The sequence below is a fragment of the Puma concolor genome, chromosome D3 (assembly GCF_028749965.1).
Source record: "Puma concolor isolate L17-30 chromosome D3, mPumCon1.1.hap2, whole genome shotgun sequence".
Lineage (NCBI taxonomy): Eukaryota > Metazoa > Chordata > Mammalia > Carnivora > Felidae > Puma > Puma concolor.
In genome coordinates, this window is record NC_141678.1 from 27250041 (window position 1) to 27268546 (window position 18506).

General features: G+C 49.6%; 1 protein-coding gene across 10 annotated transcripts in view; it reads right to left on the reverse strand.

The window, feature by feature from the left end:
- Positions 1–18506, reverse strand: part of SGSM1 (small G protein signaling modulator 1) — a 96156-nt gene that overhangs the window by 40199 nt on the left and 37451 nt on the right. For 8 of the 10 annotated variants that reach the window (XR_015242389.1, XR_015242390.1, XM_086682210.1 and 5 more), the window contains exons 6-12: positions 15473–15540; positions 15047–15192; positions 14782–14913; positions 9665–9789; positions 4529–4596; positions 2934–3097; positions 2389–2521 (exon numbers count right to left, since the gene is read on the reverse strand). Coding sequence is in view for 8 of the 10 variants with exons in the window: in XM_086682210.1 (XP_086538336.1) it covers positions 2389–2521; positions 2934–3097; positions 4529–4596; positions 9665–9789; positions 14782–14913; positions 15047–15192; positions 15473–15540 (836 nt within the window). In the remaining 2 variants the exon portion in view is untranslated. Of the gene's footprint in view, positions 1–2388; positions 2522–2933; positions 3098–4528; positions 4597–9664; positions 9790–14781; positions 14914–15046; positions 15193–15472; positions 15541–17803; positions 17828–18506 lie in introns of those variants that run through there. The other 2 variants (XM_086682215.1, XM_086682209.1) reach the window with 2 other exon arrangements.

Below are 18506 nucleotides of genomic sequence, written 5' to 3' on the forward strand. Positions count from 1 at the left end.
CCCATTCTACAGACAAGGAAATGAGGTCTGGAGAGGGCAATGCTGCAGTGGCGGAGAGGTGAATGCAGTGATGTGTGCTTTACTCATCCAAGAGCCCTTTTGCTCCCAGATGACACTCAGCAACGTCTGGGGACATTTCCGGTTGTCACAGCTTGGTGGTGGGGGAGGGGGCAGATTTGCTGCTTGGCCATTAGTAGCGGGAGACCAGGGATGGCACTCAACATCCTACAAGGCACATGACACCCCCCCCCCCCAAGAATTATTCCATCTACAACATCGGCAGCGCTATGAGTGAGAAGCTTTGATCTAAATAAACTGAGTTCACTGGGGTTTCCTCACGGGCAGATGAGAATTCAAGTGCCGGGAGTCTATCTGGGAGATGTTTCCAAGAAGCATGGGTAGGCGAAGTGACACGAGAAGGCAGAGCAAAGGGCTGGTTACCGCTCAGGTTACCACTATGGGCAACTGGTGCTTGATCTCCTGGGGGGCAGGGGGCGCTCTGGGAGACATGCAGACACGCATGTCAGAGCTTTCTTACTGGGGTGGGGGGTGAGGGAGCTGGGGCGTTTATACACTAATTCCTGCCAGTCGTTGGCTGAAGGCTGCTCCAGGGAGGATCCTGGTTCCTGGACACCTCTACCCCACCCCCACCCACAGGCAGAAGGGACCCTCAGGCAGAGAGACACTAGGATGGGAGTCGACAGGAGAGCCCGCAAGGAGGGGTGTGGGTGGGCACTGCCAGCGTCTGTCCTGCTGGCACACGGAGAGCCCCAACACGCTAACATGGACACTTCCCAAGCAAGTAAGACCTCCGGCACCCAGCCTGGCTCCCAGCAGAGCCTACAAACTATATGTTGGATGAGCCTCTCTGGGGAGCAGAGACAGGGCTTCCCGGGAAGGCAGACAGGGGGCATCTGGCCCCTCTGATCATTCGGCTCTTGGGGGTGCTGTATGAGCCTGGTACCGCTGACAGGCTGGGATGGCTCCAGACCCCGAACCGGGGTAGGAATGGATGTAGTAATGAACACTTCAGGACACTCTCAGGCTCCTAGTGATGCAGAAACACGAGGCTTTGGTCCTAACTGACCATGAAGGAATGAATATATGGGTGAAGATGAGAAACCAACCTGAGCAATATAAGACATTACCACCAAGCCTGCCCCACATCCCCAGATCCCACTGAGTGGTGGACAAAAGCCAGAGCGTGAAGCGACCTGGCATGATAGCAAAGGTAGGCTCAGAGCCATTATCCATCAAATGGAACAACAGGACCACCAAGGGTAAAATAAAACGGGGTTGACAGAAAGCACCTACAGCTTAATACTGAGTTGCTGAAACAAGACATCCACATGGTGCTTAATAAATGCTGGGACTCTGGGGCACCTCGGTGGCTCAGTCGGTTGAGCATCCGACTCTTGGTTTCAGCTCAGGTGGTGATTTCACGGTTCTTGAGTTCGAGCCCTGCATCAGGCTCTGCATTGAGAGCTCAGAGCCTGGTTGGGATTCTCTCTCTCCCTCTCTGCCCCTCCCCAGCTCCCTCTCTCTCCCTCTCCCTCCCTCTCTCTCTCTCTCTCTCTCTCTAAATAAATAAATAAACATTAAAATTTTAATAAAATAAAATAAAATAAAATAAAATAAAATAAAATAAAATAAAATAAAAGCCAGGCCTCTGAGAACTTTCCAAATATCAGTTCATTTTATCCAAATAACACCTCCGTGGTAAAGATGACCTTAATGGTAACAGTCTCCACGAACCAAGCATCTATGTCACGGCAGTCACTGTCCCAAGTGGCAGACATATATTAGCGTCTCGTGTGCCAGGGCCTGGTGCTTTGCTTCCCGCCTTTGCTGTTTTTGACCATCATGTATTGAAGCCCTACTGTGTGCGAGACTTGATTCCAGGGACTTTACATTGATCACCTCATTATCTCACTGAATCCTGACAACAGTAGAGTGAAATAAAATACCAACAACCACATAACAGCAGCTAGCATGGACGTGTTCTGTGCCAAGGGCCTTCTCTAATTTAGTCCCCACAAGGGCCCGATGATGCAGGTGCTATGTTAACGTCCCCATCTTACAGATAAGGAGACCAAGGCACAGAAGGGTGAAGTGACTTGCCCCAATTCAACCAGGATTCCAGAGCCCACTCACTACCCCGTGGTAATTCCTGCTCCAGGTTCACCTTTATTAAGCTCAGTAGTGCGTGGTTCTCACTGGGGGGAAACCGAGATACTAACTTCCTGGTTTCAAGTCCCTGCACACCCCCCCACCCCCCCGCTGGCCCCAGAACCCAGACCACCTGTCCACAAGCCCCAAACACCTGGAGTTATTTTCATGTTCAGCTAACAGGTTAGATCTCGGGGGCCCAGAGACTGGGAAGCTTACCGAATTCAGACTGCATGCCGGGATAGATGATCCTGAACACGTAATCTGTGGCCTCGTCATCTTCCTTGTCCGAAGACGTGGACTCGGCAGAACCCTGAGGGCTTCGCTTGCGCAGTTTGGGAAATACTTTGCCCTGAAAGCACAATCCCAATGCATAGCCCTTGGGATACATCTGTCCCCACAGTCTGTGCACGGCCTGAGGGTCTCAGTGGGCTGTGCATGAGCCCACAAAGCCAGGTAAGGAGTCATGGGCAAGAACGACCACCCTGGGGTGCCTGGGTGGCTCAGTCAGTTGACCATCTGACTTTGGATCAGGTCATGATCTTGCAGTTGGTGAGTTTGAGCCCCACATCAGGCTTGCTGCTGTCCGCGCAGGGCCCGCTTTGGATCTCCTGTCCCCCTCTCTCTCTGTCCCTCCTTTGCTCACACTCTCTCTCAAAAATAAATAAACATTAAAAAAATTAAAGAAAAAAAAAGAATGACCACTCCCCACGGCTGACCCCCACCCCCATCCCAGCCTCCCTGGGGCCCCCACGGTCACTCACCTTCCCCCGCTGAGACCAGAGTGGAGGGTCCAGCTGCCCGTGAGGGAGCAGCCCATTTTCCAGGCACGAGAGGAACTGCAGGAGGTGCCCCCCCTTGGGGAAGCGGAACGGCGGCCTCTGGATCCCGTCCTGGCTGACCAACACCACTGTTCCACCGCTGTCCACTGCCACCGCGACCCAGCCAGAGGAGACCCGGCAGAAAGTCACTATGGGGCATGGGATGGGGGTCCTCCCGGCAAACACATCGCCCTGGGCATGCCAAGCCAGACCCGTGGACCTGCTCCAAGGCTCTGGGAAAGGCCTGGGCAGAAGGTCAGGGGAAGTTTTTACCTCCCCAGAGCCCCTCCCATCCCACCGGCCACTGCTGCAGACTGGGAACTATGGGATATGGTCCAGAAGAATGTGGTTGCCCCCCCTGAAATCACCCACCAAGGGGAAACACCCCATGTCCCTCAAGTACCCTCTATGCATAAGCCTGACCTATTTTTGTATGGAGGCTTTCAGACCTACCCCTTCTCAGGGCAGTAGTGGCTTGCTAGCATGTATTGAGCACTTACTGTATATAAGCACAGCACATGAAAGGCAGTGTGTTATTGGAATACCCAAAATAGCCCTATGAGGTCTATCTATTATTGCCTATTTTACAAATGATGAAACTAAGGCTCAGAGAGGGTACGTGACTTGCTCTGGGTCGCACAGTAGAGTCTGGATCTGAACCCAGGTCTGTCTCATTGAATAAGCTTAATGTGGGGCAGCTGGGTGGCTCAGGTGGTTAAGTGTCCGACTTTGGCTCAGGGCATGATCTCATGGTTCATGACTTCGAGCCCTGCATCAGGCTCTGTGCTGACAGCTCAGAGCCTGGAGCCTGCTTTGGATTCTGTGTCTTCTTCTCTCTCTCTGCACCCATCCCTCAAAAAATAAATAAACATTAAAAAGGTTTTTTTTTTTTTTTCCCAACGTTTTTATTTATTTTTGGGACAGAGAGAGACAGAGCATGAACGGGGGAGGGGCAGAGAGGGAGGGAGACACAGAATCGGAAACAGGCTCCAGGCTCCGAGCCACCAGCCCAGAGCCCGACGCGGGGCTCGAACTCACGGACCGCGAGATCGTGACCTGGCTGAAGTCGGACGCTTAACCGACTGCGCCACCCAGGCGCCCCTAAAAAGGTTTTAAATAAGATTAATGTGTCATGCCTTGGTAGAGTCCAGATCCCTTGCTTTCTACAACAGAATAGCCCTCTGCTTGTTCTGAGTGTACCTTCCTTGAGCTCCGGGTTTGAGTCCAAACTCTGGAGCTTACAGGCTGTGTGACTTTGTGCCAACCTGTTTAGAGCCCTGCTTGGCACATCACAAGGGCTCCATTAAGTGTCAGCAGCTAACACCGTGGGTTTGATGCTAAGTCCTGAACCTATGTCATTTGATCTTTACAACAATGCTATGACTAGGTGCTGTGGTGATTCCATTTCACAGATCGGGAAACCGAGTCTCAGAGAGGTGAAATCACTTGTTTGAGGTTGCACAGGTAATGAGGAGGTGGGAGCAGGCAGGGGAGCCAGAAGGAACACCCCCACCCCACGCTCCCCCAACAGTCCCTACCTTGCTGGTGGCAGTGCAGGTATACAATCTCCTCCAGGCGGATGGTCATAGCATAGTCCCAGTAGACGCTGGAAGGGGAGGGATGGTTAGTTCCACAGGATGCCTGCTCACTTCATCATGGGTAAGGGCCCATGAGGCCAGAAGACCACACCCTTGCTAACCCTTTTCACTAGGACCCATCTGTCCCCAACATCTGTATTCAAGACTTCCCCAAATCTACCTCGCCTTCTTCTGGTCCCAGTACCCCAATTTTCTGAGGAACACACTTCCCTTGCCCCCATCCATGTGGCTGAGGCTGACTCCACCCACCCTCTATGCCAGGATTCCAGGAATAGCCATCTGATCCAGGCCTGGCCGATCCGCACATTCTACTGTTCCAGCCACAGTGATTGGTTCAGGGATGGCCCCATGACCCAAGCAGAATGAATGAGACTCAGTTGTCGGATTTATGTTAGAATAAACTGGGAAAAGGATGCTCCTTTCTGCTAGGAGAGTAGGAGCAGAGATGATAAAAGTCTGGAAACATAGGGAACCATGGCAAGAAAAAGCCTGCCTGACGATGGAGTCGTCAGGAAAGCAGAACCAAGAGATGGAGAGTTCAGGCCCCCATCATTTGAGTCCCTGGATCCAGCCATGCCTGAAGCCACTGTCCAGAATTTTTCGGCTCAATGCCCAAGTCCACTTGAGTTTAGTTTTCTGTCACAGGTATCTAAGTATCTTGACTCAGACCCCAACGCCAAACCACCATGCATCCGAGGGGTTAGAAGAGCCACTCAACAGCTTTGACCCCATAGGTCCCAGCAGTGTGATGTGACGGCTTCTATGGGCCTCAGTTTCTTCCTCTGTAAAATGGGGGATGATAATTACCCACCACACAGTGCGGCTATGACAGTTAAATGGAATCACATATTTGAAGGGCTCAACACAATGCTGATACAGAAAAAAGTACTTGGCTCATGGTCTCTGTGCTTACATACTTTATTCTTTCCCTTTTCAGATCAAAGCCTACTGCTGTATTGAAACAGATCACTTTTCCCCTCAGAACACCATGGAGGTGGGGCTCACAGGAACTGGGGCTTTGTGGCAGTCAGGGGAATGCACTGCTTGGGTGTCCTTCAGATCTTGCTGTGGGGACCAGAGCTGACCAACAGCTTCAGAGGCCACCTCTCCAGATCCACCGTCATGTTTGTGCCAAGACCATGCTTCTCTTGGGCAGCTCTCAAGCAGGCCCGGGCACATGGGGGCGCCAACGTAGGCCTATTCCTGCGGGATGGGGGGCTCCTCTGATGGTCAACTTTAGCCCAGGGGCTCCCAACTGAGCTGGCTGAACATGCTAAGAACTGCAGCATATAAGACTCTCTCTTCCTTCTTTCCCCTCCCCATTCACAGGGGTCAACCAGCTTCTGAATATTCTGCCTGCCTCTTCCTGCTCTTCCCGTTCATCCTTCACAGGTTCCGCTCACGTTAAGTCTCTGCTGCATGTCTAATTCTGTCTGGGTCTGCTTCTTGGAGGACCTGAACCAACACAGGCTTCAAGGTCAAATTTCAAATCCCACTTTACCAATTATACTGACTCAGTCCTTTCTCCTCTCTGGGCCTCAGTTTCCTTAGCTGCAACATGAGGAAGTTGGAACAGAAGCTTTCTAAGGGACCTTCCTGCACTGGTCTATCTGTACCAGAGTCAGCCTCGCCAGGGTCCGTGGAGCAAACATCCTTGGAGGGCAGCTGAGTGCACAAACATTTTCAGAGCCTCTGAGAAGCCTCTGCTGAGTCCCTCACGGGCGAGTCTTGGCCAGAAGGTCCTTCCCTGGGCTTCCACATTGTACCCACCATACAGGTTGTGGTTGCCTGTTTTCTCCTGTCTCCCCCAAGAGGTGCTGAACTGGACAGCGCCTGGGTTTTCTTTACTTCTGCAAGATGCTCCGAGAATATTCAGAGTGAACGGTGAATACCCTAGGGTGCCCAGTAGACAAAACAACTTTCCAGCTACCACCACACACCAGCAAAGAGGATCTCTGTGGCCACAGTCCCTTTGGATCTGTGTAAACTTAACACCAACAGTCCCATGACTGAGAGGCCTTTCTGGGTTCCAGTCTCCCTGCTAAGGGTATTACATGCATTTTCTCATCGACTCCTTCCTGTACACCTATTCGGAGGTTCCATGACCACATCCCCATTTTACACCGGATGAACAAACTGAGGTTCAGGAAGGCGAAGTTGTCCAAGATCGCTCAACTGGGAAGGAGCAAGAGCTGAGCTTTTGATTTCATTTGACAGGTTTTAACAACTTCCTAGACCAGAACTGCTGGGTCACGTGGTACTGGTAGGTCAGAAAACACTTCCAAACTAGATTGTCAAGTGGTTGGGCCATCAGCAGGGTATGGGGGTTTCAGCTGTTCCACACAGCAGGGCTGAGATCTGAGCCAAGTCCAGCCTGACTCCAGAGCCCAAATAGCCACTCTTTGGTGATATTTCCTCATGGACATGAGGAAACCTAGCTGGGGAGTTATGACCCTGGTTGTACACGAGGGGGCGCTGGCTGGGACAAGAGAAGAGGTACTGAAGCTTCTCAGACAAGGACCATACCCCTTATCTTTGTTGTCTCTTGGTCTCCAAAGAGATGCCAGAGTCCCTGGGCACCTCCACATCCTATAGGCTAACCACCATGTTTCTGACCCTTAGCTTTTTCTCTCTCACTGGATAGATGGGGGTTGAGAACCCAAGGCTGGGGAAGTTTCTAGCCCCCTCAGTAGTGACCTGGGAAGTACAGGCTCAGTTGGAAGTAAATATTGATGCGCCTATGCTATGCCTGTTCTCAGAGGAAAAGATAATGATGAAAGATGGAGTCCCACTGATCTGAGCTGGAGGAGGGGTGGGAGGTACTTGGCAATCATTTGGCTCAATGCCTCTCCAAAATATCAACATTAAAAGTTTTCTGCCCAGGGGCACCTGGGTGGCTCAGTCGGTTAAGCGTCCGACTTCAGCTCAAGTCATGATCTCGCGGTTTGTGAATTCGAGCCCCGCGTCGGGCTCTGTGCTGACGGCTCGAAGCCTGGAGCCTGCTTCAGATTCTGTGTCTCCTTCTCTCTCTGCCCCTCCCCCACTTGTGCTCTGTCTCTATTAAAAATAAATAAATGTAAAAAAAAATTTTTTTTTAATTAAAGAAAAAACAGTTTTCTGCCCAGGGGTGCCTGGGTGGCTCAGCAGGTTAAGCGTCCAACTTCGGCTCAGGTCACGATCTCACTGTTCGTGGGTTCGAGCCCTGCATTGGCTTGGAGCCTGGAGCCTGCTTCAGATTCTGTGTCTCCCTCTCTCTCGGCCCCTCCCCTGTTCACACTCTGTTTCTCAGAAATGAATAAACATTAAAAAAAAAGTTAAAAACAAAGTTGGGGCACCTTGGTGGCTCAGTCAGTTAAACCTCCAACTTCGGCTCAGGTCATGATCTCATGGATCATGGGTTTGAGCCCTGCATCGGGCTCTGGGCTGACAGCTCAGAGCCTGGAGCCTGCTTTAGATTCTGTGTCTCCCTCGCTCTGCCCCTCCCCTTCACACTCTGTCTCTCTCTGTATCTTAAAAATGAATAAAAGTTAAAAAAAATTAAAAACAAAAAGGTTTCTGCCCACACAATCCTGGGTGTAAGTCCAAATAGTAAACAGGGCCTTTGGGTTGTGCTATTTGACAGATGACACTTCTGTGTATGGAGAGCCCCTGCAAACCCTTTGAGTTCTGGGAAGATCATGTTGTGCAGGCCTCTCATTTGATAGAAGCCCAGAGACAGGGAGAGACAGACACACCCCAAATCTTCCAGCAGGATGAGAACCAAGCAAGCACTTGGGCCTAAAACGTACACTTATCCATACACCTGTTTTATTGTGGTCTCCTTCAGTGTAAGGTAAATACAGTGGAAGCTCCGAGAGGGTAAAGATTTTCCTCTCCTTCTGTTCATCTGCTATGTTTCTTGTATCTAGCACAGTGCCTGGAATGTAGCGGGTGCTCTGTTCAGATCTGATGACTGAATCCGGTAACTTCCCTGCTTTGCTTCACAGAGATTATCTAAGCACCTACTTTGTACTAGGATCTGTGGCAGTTGCCAAAGAGAAGACATGAGTAAGACAGGTGCCTTGCCTTCACGGAACTGAGGTCTAGAAGCAACAGCTGATATACAAATAGGCACAGATTTATTACGTGTCTGCGATTCTATAAATGCTTTAAAGGAGGTTCAGGGTTCCATGTGATCCAGATTCAGCTGGGAGGGGTTGCGGAAGGCCTGAGGTTTAAGACAAGTCCATTGAAATAATGCCCCAGGCCAAGGGCATCTCCTGGGCCCCATGCTGTTCCTTGGTGAGGGCTTCTTGATCAGAAACTCTGGAGTCTAGCTAGAGCTGAATTATACGGCTCAGCCTAGAACCAACTCTACCTCCCACTGACCGTCTCTGAAGACAGATGGCCACCTCTGCACAGGAAGTGGCTTAGAGAATGGTATTAATCACACCCAGGCCTCGTGTTACTCACACTGAAGCTTAACATGAAACAGAACACAAGAACAGTGTTCTGGTTATGTTCCTTGAAAGGAGCCCTTATTTTATATAAAGCTGCCAAGACTCCTCAAGCTGAAATAATCAGGTTGAGCCTTCCCTTTGTTTGGGCTCCTCCTAGGGCCGTCCCTAATTGTGCGGGAACACACACGATTGTAGCAGAGGACCCTTGGTTTCCATGTGTCTTCGGCGTGTGACTCCAAAGCCTTTGCTGAGTCTTGAAAATCCCAGGGTCACAGGAGACACAACCCTGGACCAGATGGCCACCAACCAACACCTCCAGCTTTCCTCCTTTACGGAGTGATGGGAAGGACGGCAGCAGATGGGGAATATTTGCCATTTGCAGGCTCCCAAGCTCTTAGTTAAGATTTCTCCCTCTGGGTGGTGTTTGACCAGGGCCTGCCTAATTCCCGTATTACATTCTAACATTCTTCTAGTTGGTCTCCAGATCCTCCTAATGAGTTACCCATAAGGCCATAGCTGCAGGGGGGGTGGCCCAAGTGGCCGCAACAACCAGACAGAACAGCGGGCCGGGGCAGGACACAAAGGACAGAGCACACACTTCCCTGTGCCAAAGGGGGAGAAGGACCCGGCGCCCTACCTCTTCTCATAGTCCAGGTCCCCCATCGACCCGTTCATCAGCTGGTTAGGCGTCCATTTCAAGGTCATGACGTCAGCTGTCTGGTGTAGAGACAGGTACCCTGGCACGGCCTCCATATCATCCCTCTGCAGAGAGAGGAGGGCATAGGCTTGGTCAAAGTGCCAGAGTCACAGTGGTCATAGGCCCTGGGCCGTCTGACTCAAGGAGGCATAACCAGATCCAAGGGGTTGGGTCATGCCCTCCAAGGCTACGACCATTTGGAAGATCCTGTACCTCCTTCCAGGGGGCCATGCTAAGCAAAGCAGTCTGCAGCCAACCACCCAGGATGGGTTCTAGAGATGCACTTCTGAGAGCTGCCCCCCTGCACTTTCACACTCCCACCCACCCCCCAACCAAGGTCCAGGAAGCCCTGCTGCAAGGGCAGAGCCGGGGACTCTTTAGAATCAGGAAGGGACTCTATCCCTCTTTAATACCATGCTCTCCTTTTTAAAACAATGTTTTAGGGGTGCTTGGGTGGCTCAGTCAGTTGGGCGTTGGACTTCGGTTCAGTTCGTGATCTCACGGTCCATGAGTTCGAGCCCCGCATCAGACTCTGTGCCAACAGCTTGGAGCCTGGAGCCTGCTTCAGATTCTGTGTCTCCCTCTCTCTCTCTGCCCCTGCCCCCGCTTGCACTCTGCCTCTCAAGATAAAATAAAGACATAAAAAATTAAAATAAATAAATAAATGTCTTATTTATTTATTGTGTGTGAGAGAGAGAGAGGGAAGAAGGGTAGAAGGAGAGGGAGAGAGAGAAACCCCGGCAGGCTCCGTGCTGCCAGCGCAGAGCCCAATGCAGGGCTTGAGCTCACAAACCATGAGATCATGACCTGAGCTGGAATCAAGTCAGACGCTCACCTGACGGAGCCACCCAGGCGCCCCAACACCACCCTCTCCTTGACAGGAGTCATTTATCTGGCATCATTTTGGCCAGTCTTAAGGGAGAACAAGAGGGCAGCCGAGTTCTATGTCCCAACCACAGACGTTATCCTGAATCTCCTCCTCCAAACACCCACACCATACTCACTGCCTAGCAGCCTGACCCTCTGTGTTCCCCATGAGCCTGCAGAACTTCTCAGCAGCTCCCTCTGCTTTATCCCAGGTGGGGTGTTGGGGGGGGTGGTCTCTCCAAGCCTCACAAATAAAGGACGCAAATTCACCTCAACAACATGTGGAGATGGACAGCCAACATTTACCGAGCACCTAGCATGTCTCAGCTTTACCCACACTGTCTCAAGTTAGCCACTCATGCCTGCAGCCCCATGACGGAGCACTGCTGCCCCGGGTCATGAACGTTTTCCATGTTTTCCTGTACCTGAAGTGTGGATGTATCTTACAGCAGGTGGCATCTCACCATCGTGACACAGTGGTCATTGCCTGACCTCCTGCAAACTCGGTCCTAGTTGTTCCTGTGTTGTTACTTCACATGCGGAGAACAGGTGCTATTTTAAACGTCTTCAGAAAAATTAGACGGTGAGTCATCTTCGACTTCCAAAGTTTTTGTGTATGCAGAAACACGGGCAGCAGAGCAGTAGAGCACTGATTTGATATTGGCAGAGGAGACACATTATTCACCACTACAGCCATGCCCACAATTCCAGATGGCCTTGCAGAGCAACAACCAAGGACACGCACTTGTGAGAAACGCTGGGCCTCCTACACTCCTGATCAGAGGTCAGCAAGCTTTTTGTATAAAGGGTCAGACGGGGAGTAATTTTGGTTCTGTGAGACATACAGACTCAGGTGCGACCACTCAACTCTGCCGTTATAGCGTGAAAGCAGCCATACACGATAGGTAATGGGCACGGCTCTGTTACAATAAAACTTTATTTGCAAAAACAGGTGGAGCGCTGCATTGGGCCCATGGGTTATAGTGTGTTGACCCCTTCTTTGGATGGAACAGTAAACAGTATTTGGGGGTGCTTGGGTGGCTGCTCAGTTCAGTTAAGTGTCTGACTCTTGATTTCGGCTCAGGTCACGATCCCAGGGTCATGGGATCAAGCCGCACATCGGGCTCTGTGCTGGGCACGGAGCCTCCTTGGGATTCTCTCTCTCTCTCTCTCTCTCTCTCTCTCTCTCTCTGTGTGCAAGTGCACATGCTCTCTCTCTCTCTCTCACAAAGAAAAAAAAAGAAAACAGTATTTACTAGAAAAATACAAGCAGTGATGACTCTAAGTCAAAAACTGATATAGAAAATTAAACCCTCGGGGCGCCTGGGTGGCGCAGTCGGTTAAGCGTCCGACTTCAGCCAGGTCACGATCTCGCGGTCTGTGAGTTCGAGCCCCGCGTCGGGCTCTGGGCTGATGGCTCGGAGCCTGGAGCCTGTTTCCGATTCTGTGTCTCCCTCTCTCTCTGCCCCTCCCCCGTTCATGCTCTGTCTCTCTCTGTCCCAAAAATAAATAAACGTTGAAAAAAAAAAAATTTAAAAAAAAAAGAAAATTAAACCCTGAAATGTGAAGAAATTTTAGGACTGTCTTAACTAATGAATGTCAGTTATAAGTTCCCTTATGCATAGTTAAAAAAGCAATGTATGATTTAAAAGAAAACCCTTTTACTTTTTTTTTTAAGTTTATTTATTTACTTCGAGAGAGAGAGTGAGCTGGGAGGGGGCAGAGAGAGAGAGGGAGAGACAGAATCCCAAGCAGGCTCCACATTGCCAACCTAGAGCCTGATGCAGGGCTCGATCCCACAGACCACAAGATCATGACCTGAGCCAAAATCCAAGTCGGACACTCAACCACCTGAGTCACCCAGGCACCCCTAAAAAAAAAAACAAAACTCCTTTTATCCAAATCAAAGAGCTCAAAGAACTCTCAAAAAGTGTCAAATAAAATTTCCAAGTAATGAGAAAACATCTTCTAGAACTTAGTATCGTTTTTTTACTTCCTGATGGTTATGTTTAAAAATGGAGCATCTTAAATCCATAGCTTCTTAGATCTGAGGAGGTAGGATCTTGTACCCATTGTGATGTGGACATTAAGGCTCACAGGGAGAAGTGACTCGCTCAGGGTCACCCCGTGATCACAACTGTGACCACAGAGCTAGAGCGACTGGCAGCTTCCTCTGCTTCCTCCCAGCTGAGCCCAAACACCACACTGATCCACACAGTCTCAGGAAGGGAAAGGCAGAGGGGTATCTACTCCATGAGGGTAGGGGTTTCGTGTGCCTGGCTCACCACCCATCTCTGGGGCTTGCACCAGCCAGGCCTAGAGGTGATTGATAAATGATTCAACTCCCACATCAGGCAGCCTGAATTCAAAGCATGACTCTGCCACTTACTCCCCCCTGTGCACATCTCAGCGTTATCATCTTGGATGACACTACTTGCATCAAATAGTTGCTGGGAGCTTTAAATGAGTTAATACAGTTAAAAGCACTTATCATGGTGCTTGACACAAAGAAAGCACTCCATAAATATCAACTGTGAAGGGGGCGCCGGGGTGGTTCAGTTGGTTGAGCGTCTGACTTCAGCTCAGGTTGAGATCTCACAACTCGTGAGTTCGACTCCGCATTGGGCTCTCTGCTGTCAGGGTGAAGCTCACTTTGGATCCTTTGTCCTCCTCTTTCTGCCCCTCCCCCATGCATGTTCTCTCTCAAAAATAAACATTTAAAAAATATCTCAACCATGAAGATATTTATCCTGATATCCCAAGCATCCAGCACAAGGAAAGCTCAGTATAAATACTTGCTGAATGAGTGAGTGACAACAAAAGAGAATGGATGGATGGACAGCTAGGTGGACAGGTGGGTGGAGAGATGGACTGGAAAATAAATGGATAATTAAATAGATGGATGGACAAATGGATGGATGCAGGTAAAGATGGGTGGATGGATGGATGGATGGATGGATGGATGGATGGATGGATGGAAGTAAACATGGGTAGGAAGATGGATGGATGGGTAGATGGATGGATGGATGGATGGGTGGGTGGGTGGGTGGATGGATATAAAGATGGATGGATGGATGGATGGATGGATGGATGGATGGATGGATGAAAACATGGGTAGGAAGATGGATGGATGGATGGATGGGTGGATGGATGGATGGATGGGTAGATGGATAGATGGATGGATGGGTAGTTGGATGGATGGAAGTAAACATGGGTAGGAAGATGGATGGATGGGTGGGTGCGTGGATGGATGGATGGATGGATGGATGGATGGGTAGAAGTAAAGACAGGTAGGTGGGTGGATGGATGGATGGATGGATGGATGGATGGATGGATGGAAGTAAACATGGGTAGGAAGATGGATGGATGGGTAGATGGATGGATGGATGGATGGATGGGTGGGTGGGTGGATGGATATAAAGATGGATGGATGGATGGATGGATGGATGGATGGATGGATGGATGAAAACATGGGTAGGAAGATGGATGGATGGATGGATGGATGGATGGGTGGATGGATAGATGGATGGATGGGTAGTTGGATGGATGGAAGTAAACACGGGTAGGAAGATGGATGGATGGGTGGGTGCATGGATGGATGGATGGGTGGATGGATAGATGGATGGATGGGTAGAAGTAAAGACAGGTAGGTGGGTGAATGGATAGATGGATGGATGGATGGATGGATGGATGGATGGATGGATGGAAGTAAACATGGGTAGGAAGATGGATGGATGGGTGGATGGATGGATGGATGGGTGGGTGGGTGGATATAAAGATGGATGGATGGATGGATGGATGAAAACATGGGTACGAAGATGGATGGATGGATGGGTGGATGGATGGATGGATGGGTAGATGGATGGGTAGAAGTAAAGACAGGTAGGTGGGTGGGTGGATGGATGGATGGATGGATGGATGGATGGGTGGATGAAAACCTGGGTAGGAAGATGGATGGATAGGTGGGTGGATGGATGGATGGATGGGTAGAAGTAAAGATAGGTAGGTAGGTGAATGGATGGATGGATGGATAGAAGCAAATGTTGTCATATGGATGAATGGATGGAGAGATGGAGGTGTGGATAGATGGATGGATGAATGGATGAGCAGCCTGGAACCAGAGGGAACGCCTCCTGTATAACCGGAAGCCAGACCCCCTGTGGAAGATCTGGGTCCCAGATATCTCTCACCGGCTGAACCAGAACGTTGTTCTTGCCATAGAGGAGCGTGGCCCGGGAGTTCTGGTGCAGGGACTCAACATAGTCACGGGCAGAAAGGGATGGTCGGTCGTCCATGCTGCCACTTGAATGTCTCTTCTGGATCTGGCAGGGTGAGGGGAGGTGGAGGGTGAGGCCTGCGGTGACCCTCAATGTCCCACTCCATTCTCCACCTCCACACCAAGTCTGGCACTCAGCCCAACTCCCTCCCAGGGCCCCAGAGTCCACTCCTACTCACACAGAGGGCTGGACGCTTGGTGGGTGAGTCCTGCCGCAGGTGCGAGCTGTGGATGCGGTGCCTCTGGACAAGCTCGTCGGCCGAGGGGTCAGTCCAAAAGTGATCGGCAGTCTTCATCTTGGTGTACTCCAGGGCACAGGGCCCCACTGTGGAGCACACAGGGACTGGGAATCCATAGCCCTCAAAGTCTACCCTCCTGTCTACCCCCAGATAGGCCACCACCTTCACTGCCTCTCCCCTCCAGCCAGTGAGTATGCCCCAGGGTCCTGCTAAGGAGAGTCCAGCACAAGAGCCTGAGAGCAAGAGCCAGGGAACAGGTAAGTTTTGATGGAGAAGGCTAGAGGGAAACCAGAGAGGCCCTTAGGAGGTGCACTAGTGAGCCAACGTCAGAGATCCAGATGAAGCTCAGAGCCCTGGACCACTTACCCAACAAAGACGCAAGGATGGGGCCATCCACCGGGTCCATCAGGAGGGCTTCCTTCTCATAGTATTTACTAGTAAGAGAAAAGGACAGGCAGGTCTGGATGGTAACCAGCAGAGGGCGCACAATTGACACTGACCTGATGCTTAAGAGCAGACTGAGTTCAGCCTCCCTCTTGTTACCCAGTTAACGCTGTAAGCCTCAAATGTCCCATCTGTAAAATGGGGGTAATAAAAACATATATCCTAGGGCCATCAGAAGGACTTTAGAGGGGCACCTGCATGGTTCAGTTAAGTGTCTGACTCTTGATTTCAGCTCAGGTCTTGATCTCAGGGTCGTGAGTTCACGCCTCACGTTGAGCTCCATGCTGGGTGTGAAGCTTACTTAAATTTAAAAAAAAGAAAAAGGGACTTTTGAAAGAGACAACAGATGTGGGCACTTAGTACCATGCTTGGCACGTAACTGCTTAATACATGGCTGTGATACAGCTTTAATGAGAGTAACGGGAATAGTAATTAGAAGGCTGCTCCTGGCTGCTTCTATCAGCTTCTATCACATCTTCCATTTCAGGCGCCAAGTGGCTTGGGAGCTCAGATGATGTCAGCTCTTCTAATATTATTGAGGCCATAAAAGGCTTTTTAGCTGTGGTGTGTACAAAAAAGCTATATTAACAGGACTTCCTGCGCGGATAACTATGTGGATGACGCTGGCCTGACGTGCTCGCAAGCGCCCCCTGGCTTCTGGCTCTTCAAAATAACTTGTCATATGGGCAAGACAATGTTTGTGCTGAGTGTTTTTGGGTTTTGCTTTTTTGTTTGAGTTGTTGTGTAGTGCCTCCTAATTCTCTGCAAACTCCTGCAAGCTAGGAACCGAATTTTAGAGTTGGAAAGGACCTTGTTCTACCTTCCCAAGGGATGTCAGGCTCAGAGAGGGTAAGTGACTTCTTGGAGGCCACACAGCAGGTGGATGCAAGCTATACCCAGCCGGCTTGGGTGTTCCCATCCTACAGCAGGGGTCTAAGAACACAGGATCTGCAGCGAGGCAGACTGAGTGGGAGCCCAGGTCGGCCACTCCCACTCTCACTGTGTGTCCCTGGGCATGTGACGACTACCCTCTCTGAGCTTTAGTGTCCTCAGCTATAAAATGACAAGAATGACAGAACTCACTTGCCCAGGCTGTTGGGAGGATTAAATATTGACCTGCTTTTACAGCAACAGCACAGACTCTGACACCAGGGACTTCTTGCTAAGGGGTGGCAACATCACTGTAATTTGACCCCAGAGGAATCTTCTATCCACCAGGATATTGGCTGAAGCCGAACGGACATGCTCTGTGCATTCTCAGCAGCAAGTTTATCCATTTTGGTGTCAGATCTGAAGGTAAAACTTCAAGACACTTTCCACTCTGCCACTCAGTCTCTATGCTGAAAACCAGCACCGTTGCATGATCATAAACCTTGGAAATAGTACCTTAAAAACTAGCAGGTGGGACTGGGGGCAAGATGTGACCATCGAGGGTAGCTCGAGGGAGCTTCTTTGGGGTGGCAGGTTTCACTGGAACAGTTCTGTGTCGTGACTGTGGTGTTGGTTATACAGAATTATAGACTGTATTTATACTATTAGTATAATACATATACATATGTAATTTTTATTAAATAGTTAAATAATACATTTAATTAAATAATACATATATGTATTTATACTGAATTTAACTATGCTAAAATTCCATAGAACTAGACAGAAAAAAATGAGTGTACGTAAAGACTAGTGAAATCCAAATAAAGCATGTAGTTTAGTTAACAGTATTGTACCAATGTCAATTTCCTGTTTTGGTATTTGTACTATGGTTATGTAGGATGTGATCACTGAGGGCAGGCGAGTACTCTTTGCGCTAGTGTTACAACTTCTATGCGAATCAAAAAAATAAAAAGTTTAGACAAAAAAAAAATAAAGAGATAGTCTGGCATTGCTGCTCAAATAAATTACTCATTCCTTCTACCGACTCATTCAGCAGAAAACACAAGGTCATATGCCAAAGGCATTAGCTCCGGAGGCCCGCACCCATGCGAGGGCACGGGGCAGAGACGTATCACATTTTACTAGAAGGTGAAGAGATTAATTGCACTCCAGAGCCTGGATTTCTTCCAATTTGTCTCCTGCCTCCTGGCCTTTGCACCTGCTATTCCCTTGGCTGGGAACACTCTTTTCCCTACCCACTTCACTGGGTTAACGCCTACGTGCCCTTCAAACTGATGATTAACTGCCATGTCTTCCAGGATTCTTTTCCTGACCACCCAGAGGAAGTTAAACACCACCCACCTGACTTGGAATACTCACCACATATTACCACAATTACTATTTTCCTGTTTGCCCTGCAACTATGTGAGGTTCGTGAGAGGAAGGACTCTGCTCTCTCCTTTCATATATATTTTCCTAGCAAACAGGCAAAGAATAAAAGGTAATCATAATACCCACTGCATGTGAAGATGTGGTTAAACAGGCACTTTCATATACCGAGAGATGAGGAGATTCTCAGGTATTTCCCTCATCGTGTTTCCTCTTTCCCACTCCCCCTGTCTCTCTCTCTCTCCCCATCTGTCTACGGCTGGAAGGAGTGTTAGCCATGAAGAGTCTCAGGTTATACAAAAGCCCACATTCTTCACTGGCTCCTCTGTGCTCTTAGCATAATATCCAAGCTCTTAACATGACAGTTAAGACCAATGTATCTCCAACATCTCAGTGCCTGGCACATGGTAGGTGCCCATTAAATATTTACTGGATGAATGAATGCATGGATGAATGCTTGCCAAGAGTACTCATAGTCTAAAACCTTTACACCAGGTTAATCTGAGCTAGAATAGAAAATGTAAAAAAAGTATACATTTCCAAAACACTGTGTACTCACTAACTCCCCTTCTCACCTCTTCTCCAGAATGGCAACAATCCCTGTCCCATTTATTAAAAGAGCAGCAGAGACACAGAGAAGCTACATGACTCTTTTAGGACCACAGTTAGCAAGTAGACTGTAGGCTTCATTCAT